Here is a 9,580-nt window from a genome sequence, read left to right on the forward strand (position 1 = left end):
ACAGGTGATGTAACTGCAACTTGAAAAATATCCAAACTAAACAGATCGACTTTTTGAAGCCCAGTGACAGATCCGGGGGGGGGGGGAACCTTCACTCCCCCACCAACCACAATAATCATTTCAAATTAAGATCAGATTGCTTAAATTGTTTCTCCATCATCCTTATCTGAGTTACTTGATTATTTAATAATATCCAGGAGCAGCTGATTGGCTAACAAAGGTCAGTCAGGATAAGGCTCCATTTAATGAGTCTGTATGGCAGTTTGCATCCAGTAGACTTATCCCAGTTCTTCCTAGTTCACAATAGGCCTGTGATTGGTCTTGCGCCTTATCCTATAATGATCGTAGCATACCTTTGCGTATATATTTTTTTTCCTGGACTCCTCCAAGATCTTCAATCTTGATTAAATTTAGTCTATAAACAACCTAGTCCTAAAATTCAATTCAATTCTATTTGTATAGCAACAACACTGGCCTCAAAGTGCTTTATACAGTAAAGATCCTGTCAGATCCCCAGAGAAAACAATCAAATGGGCCTCTATGAGCAAGCACTTGGCGACAGTGGGATTCGTAACATTTATATGGTGATTGATTAAAATATTAACTTTAAATAAAAAATATTATTTTGTTTACTGTGCATTTGTGTATAGAAACTGCATGATCAAGGTCTACCCAACATACCCAGTAGCATGTTTATATGCACAGTGCATAGACATTTAACAGTCACCAGAGGGTTTAAGTTTTAACAACTCGTAAACTATTCCTGTTATATGTCGTTAATAGATAAATATATTTTCTTTAAAATTCTCAGCTGTAACTGGTCAGCGTCTGATGCAGGTCTGGCTAGTCTAGTTAATCAATTTTTGGCATCTGTAAAACTGTGCCAAATCAAACATGCGGAGCTCACCCATGTAGTGACCCCTTTGCCGAAACAGCCATTGGTCTGCATATAGTTAAGACAAAGAGGCTGCCGCATTACTTTTGAACATTACATATAAATATATTTAAGCTCTACTAAATATCACCCCTCTTAAAGTAGGTTTAATTCGCAATCCTTCCCGTTCTTTAAGTATTCAGAAATAAGACAACAGCTAAACAGTTTTCTGCCTTGAATCGAGAGTGTATAATTGATTAAATAAAAGTACTGTTGGTCCAAGCACACGGATGCTTACCTAGCTTTGGCACACAGTGCTTTGACTTCATTTTCCTTGATGAGCTCACAGCGTCTGAGCTGCTCTATCTGTCGGTCCAGGTCACTGATGTCCCCCATTGTCACACACATAGGGAGAGCTGCTCACACACCAGGCACACACTCCTCTTCTCGCACACTGGGCTCGCTTAAATATGTGGCTCCGAGAGCGAACAGCCCAAACAAAAACTTCCTCGAAAGCAGCCGGGGGGCTTCAGCTCTTAAACGTCAGGGTATTGCTACGACGATGGTCGGAGTGACGAACTGCAGACAAAAAACATAAATTAGGTTATTCAACCGAAGTAATTCCGAGCTAAACATCGCAATAACAACCTGGTAGGCGGATAATCCAGTTTAGGTAATGTCTGCTGTATGATAGATAAGACCCGGTCGTACATAGAAATCCCTAACTAAACGCCAATTTAACACACCACTGTGAAAGTCATACGACTAGTTTGTTCACACCTAACATAAAAGTAGTCTCCCACAGAAAACTGATGTTATTCGTTAGGGAATGTAAGGCCTCGGGGCGTAGCAGTAAGCTAATATTAGCACGCTAGCTTACATCACAGCTAACGACGTCAGCGAACAACTGATTCTTTGATAACTTAGCCAACCATTTTGTTTGGGAATTTGAACAGATGCTTCACAAAAATGTCTGACAGTCGATACCAACAAACTACAGATAATCTATGTGCCAGAAAAAAACAAAATAAAAGCAATGTGTTAAGCGTAGTTGAAATGTTGCATGTTAGCGGGCTAATCGATGCCGACCTGGGCTAACTTACTTGGTTTTCGGCGTCAACGCTGGTTACTGCTAATGTCGCCAGTAAACTAGCTAACGCGAATAACACTATTTAAAAACGGCTCAACTCGAATAACCAAAAGCAGCGAGCAAACGAAAAGAACCAACGTTAATATATTTCAGTCCATGGAGCGTCGGCTCACTCACTGGCCCCTCTTCTTCCCCCGGTCTCGTCTTTGCCGGTTTACGCCTGCCGTGCTCGTGAACACTGTCGGCTGTAACTTCCGGTATAGGAAGCGCACTACTCAGTCTACTCAACCCGACATTCACTGTAGTGGTAATTTACAGATCGCTTACTAGTCCATAACAAATACTGAATATCATGAAAAGTTTACTTTTGTTTTCTTTTTTTAAGTGATTAATTTAAAAAAATAAACTCGATATTTATTGTATGAAAAGTATTTCAAAACCCTTTCTTACAATTTTGATCAAGTTTAAGGACACTAAATAAAGTCAGAAATACAGTATTTAATTTTGAGCCTCCCTATGGCCCCACAATAAGCAAGCAGGTTCAGGGTGGACTGAGCCGAGGTCAAAGGCAGGCCTCGGCTGTCCGATCCCCTCTTGCTGCTGTCTGAAACTGGAAGAGATATTCTAATATTTTGATTCAGGATTTCTGATTATCACCAGCTAAACCATTATCATTAAAATCAAGAAAATATTGAACTACTGAAATATTTGACTTGTAATGAAGGTAGAATATACCCTTTTAATTTAATTATAAAGAATTAAAGTTTTTGTGTCATGTTCTGTGCTCCACTATGAAATGCAATGTAGTTCAAGTAGAAGTTTAACAAGAAAAATGTGTGCTATGGAACAGTAACCTATATTTATACATTTTAATTCATTTTGGCTTAGAAACATCACCTATAGCTTTGGGATACCACAGTATAAATTCTCCACTGACTGACTGATTGCTGACTATAGCAACCTTACTTTTTTCCCTAAATAATTTTGAATTAAATATTAGGTTAATAAATGGTTCACGAAACACCCCAGTTAAAGACCAACCTATGTTATCTTACATCACTATAAGTAATAAAGCACGACACATTCCAGTTTATGACACATACACTTTATATCAAAGAAAAAAATCGGTACAATTAGAAATATCACGGCTCTCTGCGCAAGAAAGGACAACCACATGTTTGTAGCTAACTGGCAAGCTAACAAAGTCAAAGTGAACCTCATTTCTGATTTCCTGTAAAATTTGATTTGAAGCAAGCAGAAGATTAAAAAACAATATTATGTTGTAACAAGGTTCTTCCAGTTAAGCATTAGCATTAGCTTTATGTGGTCATTAGAATGTCAGTAGGACTGTTGGTCTGCGTTTGAGTGTTCAGGAGAAAACAGGACACATGAATCAAGTATTTAAGGACATAAACTGCGTTCCAAGAAAAGAAAACAAATTCAACAGCCCACAATGTTACAAAAAATGACAAAAGTGCTTCCAAGAATTTTAGTAAAATACATGTCAGCATGACGGCATGAGCAACCTCTATTTTCTTTATTTTACAACAAAAATATTAAAATCAACTTTGTTTCACATCTCAGCCATTCCCAGGTGTTCTGTGCTCCACCTGCAGTGACTAACTGTGCCACAGTTTAACAAGCAGTCTTTCATTAGAATCAGAGAAGCCACAGCTAAGCAAAATTATGTCAAGTTGCACACGATAAACATCACAAAAACAAATCTGTGTGTGACATTGTTTTTGTACAAATCTGAAAGAAGTGGCATTTTAAAGCTCCGAATGCTCTCCTGGTATTAAAAACTATAATAGAAGGCATTTTTGCTCGCTTTGTTACATACACTCATCATGGACATGAATGTCATGGTAATTTTGGACTTTAATCATTTCTTTGAATTGTTTTCTTCCCAGAGAGGAATGATTTTACAGCATCTGCAAAAACAAAAGACTTTGAAAATGAGAATTGGATGCACATGGTTGAATTTATTTTGGAAAAATTTCCACCTCAATCAGGCATGATTCTGACGTTATATTTGACCATTATTCTTCTCTTGGTTTCCTGGTACCAAGCTGGATTTTACGCATAGTCCACAATCTTTCAGTAAGATTGAAGTCACCTATAGTCATGTCAAAAAAATAATGAAAATCCCAAATTTCAGATTCATTTCTACGATGAGTGTTTGCAAACGTTTGACTACAACTGAAATACAAAAATAATCTCTGCTATTTATTAACATGAATTAAACTCTTAACTATAGAAGGCACTTATTATAGAAGGCACTTAGTGAGAGCCATCAGGCTTCAGCATTATATTTACTCACAGTTTCTTCAAATAATAATAATAATGTATATTTTATTGATCACCGTGGGAAAATTCCTCTCATTTAACCCATTCACTCAGTGAAGCAGTGGGCAGCCACCAATCTAGTGCCCAGGGAGCAGTACCTTGGTCAGGGTAGCTGTTCAGTGGATTCAAACCCCCAACCTTCCGATCATGGGGCAACCACTCTACCTACTGAGCTTTCTTTGCCCCCTGAAAGCAATAGTTTTATAATTTCACCTCCCAAAAATTTAATTGCAGCATTCAATGACTGAGCTCTCTGACTTTTAAAATAGTTTGAAAATAGTAATGGCACATCCTAGCTGAGTAGACATTCATAGAACTGTTTCTGAACCCAGAGTTCAGTTTGAGGAGTTAATGTTAAAATGAAGGTCAGTAGAATAACAGTTTAGATTTTAAGGTAAATCTTAGCGTTGAAGGTTGGTGTGGAGGGATTTCCTACACGATACTGGCTGCCTGGTCACAGCTCAGAGATACTTTATACTTAAAGATGACTCTTTAGTTACCACAATTAAAACACAGTAAACTTACTGAAATGACATCTCCTCTTCTGTGACTTTAAAATGTATTGCATTTATATTTCTTTTATTCATTATGTCAAATTGAAATATATCCCGATCTTGTTTCACATTGAAAGCTTTTGTTCTGTGAACCACTGGAAGGTTTTTCATGAAGGAAAACCACAAAGAAACTGTTCATCAAAACAAGACAATATTTTCTGGCCTATCGGTTTCACTGATCTGTTTCAGGTTTACCTTCTGTGATCGTAGGTAGGATGTTATTGATATTATTTGATCTCTGGCTGAAGGTAAAAAACACTTTTGTGGACTCTGGACTTTCTATATAGTTCACTTGCTGTTATCTATAAATATGCAGCAAGTACAGGATGTGGAGTCAAAGACTTTATATTGATATTTTTATGTAATGTCTGCTTTTTGTCTCTAACCCAGTTCGGATTTAAAAATCGAACGCACCCACGTTTTGCTTACTCATCGTGCTGGTCAGTGTGTGGGCTTGGTTATAATGAACAGAAGTAAGTGTGGACAGGAAGAGATATGAGTCCAGCCACAGTTATGCCCAGGCTGTCTCCAATGCTGGCAGCAGCCATGGAGAACTCCCTGTGTCTGTCTTCAGTCTGTAGGAGAAAAGAGAAGACACTCTGAGGTAGATGCATGCTTACTGTGGAGTAAAAACAGCTCAACAGTGCACAGCTGCTTCTGTACTGATCTCCCGAATCTCCTAAAATAATCATTGTGACATTTGCAGAGTGTGTATGTATCCGTGAATGGATAAAAAATGAAATGCAGCTTTGCACAGAGGTCGAAGAACAGAAAATATGGAATTATCCAGATTCCTAAAGTCAGAACTGTCTAGAATACTCCAGAGTCTAAACTATATGAATGGTTCTCTGAAGCTGTCCTTTACCTCCTTGCTGATGAAGTGGAAGGTGTTGACATATGCTGCTCCACCCAGGAGACCCTCATAGAGGATAAAAGCGAACACCAACCAAACAGTGTGCAGGAACAGGTAACGTACAGCTAACAGAAGAAACACAGCGTTCAGCGTCTGTGGAGAGGAGAGAGAAGCAGCTCTGAGAAACACAGCAGTGTCTGTAAAGTATACATTCACACACATTTAACAACCCCATATGCATGTACTATAGTTATCTGCATCACAAAGCAACACAAATTATTCAGTCACCTGAAAACAAAACATAAACTATGCAATGTTTGATGGAAAAAAATCATTTATTCAGCTCTCCTATTATTTCAGCCTGAGTGTCACTTTGTCCTAAACAGTTGTTGAGACACTCTGCAAAGCCACACCTCTCCTGGCTTCTTTCTTTTTCTACAGTCAGATTTTCTCCAAATTTCTTGCCTTAGAGGTGCAGGCTTCTCTCTTATACAACATCATCAGCACTTTCTCTGTTTCACCTGGAAATTTACACAGGGTCACTGTGTAAATAGTATGAACGTTTCCTTGTAAATATTACTAGATGAGGATCATTGTGTGGTTGTAATTTTTTGAGGACAGCTGCTGCGCCGTTTTGTTATTGGCTGCTCCTAACACTTCTATGCACTAATGCAGCTTCACCTACTGCCTAATGGACCAATTATGGATTTGTGCACAACATTTTATATGCACTACGTACACACAGATACACACAAGCAGCAAAAAATACTGATGTTCAAATCTATTGTTTGTAATGAGGAGCCAGTCAGAATAAAGTTGCAGGTTAAGCTCCTCTACCAAAAAAAGGGAGCCTAGCTTAACCCAGACATCCCTCTGGTGCTGATTTGTATTTTATTCTCATTTCTCACCTGCAGACCACTGAGAATCCACACTCTCCTGATCTTCACACAGTGCAGAGAGGATCGAGAGAGCAGTACACCAAGCTGGTACAGAGTCTGATACCTGAGGATGCAAACAAGAAACAAGTAGAGCTGCACACCCCAAACAATCTGCATGAAGTCATTCATACTGAATACTCTCTGTAATGGATCACTGACCAGCGATACTGAGCTGCATGGGTCAGGAAAATATTGTGGAAGAACAGGAGTTCCATCTTACAGAGAGGGAAAAAATATTCCTGGTTCAATATTCTCACAACATCACACAAAATCAGAGCCAAGTTTCACTAACAGCATGCAGTGAGCTGAGCGTGCTGCTAGAGGGCATCAGAGGACTCACCAAACCCTGGTTGATGAAATACTCGGTTAAGTAGACCACTCCCAGTAGAAGCACAAACCTCCACAAGCCCTGCTCACAGAAATCAAGTTCAGTAACAGTTTGGCTGAACAGTTTCAGATCAAACAAGTAAACGGTGTACTTACTCTGATAACAAACAGTCTCTCTCTGAAACTGAGAGGCCCAGTGGGTTGGTCCTCTGCTACATTCAAGAGGAAGAGAACATTATTTCCCAATAAGCAGCAGAACTTTAAAACCACAATTCATTCACATAAACTGTGAAGTTCCACAGCAGGAGATGAAGTCAGCAGCCTCATGTTCACTGTCTTTGTTAAGTGTTAACAAACAGTTTGCAAAAAGAAAGCTGTGATAACGTGGTCAGAAATTACAAATCATTGAAACATTTCATTTCTGGGTCCTAAATGATACGTATACACATAGCAGCCTCTCACTGAGGCCACTGTAAGGTAACATATACAAACTGTTGAGCAGCAATAGGAAGCAACTGCCAATACACTGAGTATCAGTATCAGTCACATGAGTAAGAATAGAGAGGAACAAGTGATCCGTTTAGCTTAGCACGCAAATTTGTGTTCCAAAGGGTGGTCAGAAACTGAGACAGCTACTGCAGAGCCTGTGAGCGCTCGTATTTTACTCCGGCTACAATTTGGCCTTCTGGCACAGACGTACCGGAGCATTCAGGCCCTCACTGCCAGACTGCGAAAGTTTCTTCCCCCAAACGTCAGACTACTGACCACTCAGTGACTGGACTGACACACACACTTATCTGCACAATCTCATATACACAAACATGCACAACCAGCTGTCATTGATGCACATTCAACTATTCAATTCGAATAAATAAAATTGAATTGAATTAAAATATGTAGTCCTGTGCTGATTGTCTTTTATATGTCATGTCATATATGTCATTGCACCATGATCCTGGAGGAACGCTGTCTCGCTTCACTGTGTACTGTAGCACTGAACATGGTTGAAATAACAATAAAGCCATTTGACTTGACCTCAGGTTTTCCTGTAACCGTTTCAAATTAAAAGCACTTTTTTTCTTAACTGGGCTCTTATTCTGAAATATTATGAAAACAAAGTTTTTTATTTACTTGTTAAGAACCACCATACAGTAAGTGAGGAAGAGAGGAACATGCATAGTTTAAATGGAGGCAGTGAGAGTCAGGATGAAGCTGTGCACAGACGACTTTCTGCAAGTGAAACTAATGTTGATGCCACTACAGATGTGTCATTTGATATATGCAAAAACTCAGGTAACCTGCATGCACATGTGCGCTACACCTCTGCCAATGCAGTCACACTGTGGCTGTATCCCAATTCAGGGTCTGCAGCCTTAAAGGCCACTTTTAAGGCCGATTACGTCATAGTGACGCGACGAAGGCTGTACCAATTCAAAGGCTGCTCGAAATGCGGCCCTCAAATGCGTCCTTCATTTCCCTGAATTTTAAGGATGTGGCGGTGTAGACTTCGTGGCCCAACATATCCCAGAATGCATAGTGCGGCGGTGGGTGTGGATAATTTTGCCAGAAAAAAAAACGGCGGAAGAGGGGCGCCCGAAGAGTAAACTTTTAAAAGTAAGTACTGAATATTATGTCACTTATTTATGTGCAAATGTTTAATAATGAAGAACATTAAAAGATTACTGTTGGCCACATGTCGGCAAACTTATGTGACATCAGTGACATTTGTACTAACTTGGTTTTAAAGCCTTTACTTTAAAATATACGCCGTTCAATAGCTGAGCTTAATCCTAAAGAGAATGTGATGATTTTATGGATATTTAACCTCCTAAGACCCGAACTCTTCCATGACATGCATTTTTAATTTCTCTTTGATATTTGGGCGTATTGAGGCCCGATGAATGAAAAACAAAGAATTACCAGATTTTTTTTTTTATCTTATTTTTGTTTTTAAGAAAAATAAGAGCTACATATGAGGATATTCATTTAAAATTTTGATAGAACAGTAGCAGTATAATGTCCTCGTAAGCAGATATCAGGCCCTTGTAGAGCAGAATTGAGTATTTTGGTCTAAATAACCGAAAATGTGATGTCCACATATGTGGACGCCAGGTCCTAGGAGGTTAAAGTAAACACTGAGACAAATTGAGTAATACCAACATATTAAAAGAACAATATTTGTCTCTTATATATAACACAGTTATATATACAGTGTCAAAGAAACCTGTCTTTGAGTGAAGATTTAGGGTGACAGCAAATACAAATAAATGCAGCTTGAATCTTTACTGAAGCTCAGTATTTGAAACAGAATTCTTTCACTGCTTTAATAACTAATAATGATTGAAATAATGACTTTAATATTGTCCATATTATATTTACATTACCAAAGTCTCATGAACAACATTAGCTAATTGTTATTTACGAGCTAATCTTAAAATGACTGTTCAGTACAGAAGTGAAGCCCAATAATCATGATTTCACCGTCCTGTGGTCTCAGCCTCAGATACTTATCAAATCAAAGCTCATGTACAAACAAACAAACAAACAAACAAACAAACAAACAAACAAACAAACAAACAAACAAACAAACAAACAAAC

At 38.6% G+C, this 9,580-nt stretch overlaps 1 protein-coding gene across 1 annotated transcript in view; it reads right to left on the reverse strand.

The window, feature by feature from the left end:
• Positions 1 to 3,053: 3,053 nt before the first annotated feature.
• The window catches only part of cln3 (CLN3 lysosomal/endosomal transmembrane protein, battenin), a 16,303-nt gene continuing 9,776 nt past the window's right edge, over positions 3,054 to 9,580 (reverse strand). The window contains exons 10-15 of the mRNA XM_013914393.1: positions 7,139 to 7,191; positions 6,996 to 7,064; positions 6,815 to 6,870; positions 6,626 to 6,719; positions 5,730 to 5,870; positions 3,054 to 5,439 (exon numbers count right to left, since the gene is read on the reverse strand). Of these exons, the coding sequence (XP_013769847.1) occupies positions 5,323 to 5,439; positions 5,730 to 5,870; positions 6,626 to 6,719; positions 6,815 to 6,870; positions 6,996 to 7,064; positions 7,139 to 7,191 (530 nt within the window). The 3' untranslated portion in view covers positions 3,054 to 5,322. The remainder of the gene's footprint in view (positions 5,440 to 5,729; positions 5,871 to 6,625; positions 6,720 to 6,814; positions 6,871 to 6,995; positions 7,065 to 7,138; positions 7,192 to 9,580) is intronic.

The sequence above is a fragment of the Pundamilia nyererei genome, unplaced genomic scaffold, assembly GCF_000239375.1.
Source record: "Pundamilia nyererei isolate P.nyererei 1_Seehausen unplaced genomic scaffold, PunNye1.0 scaffold00193, whole genome shotgun sequence".
In the NCBI taxonomy this organism is placed as follows: Eukaryota; Metazoa; Chordata; class Actinopteri; order Cichliformes; family Cichlidae; genus Pundamilia; species Pundamilia nyererei.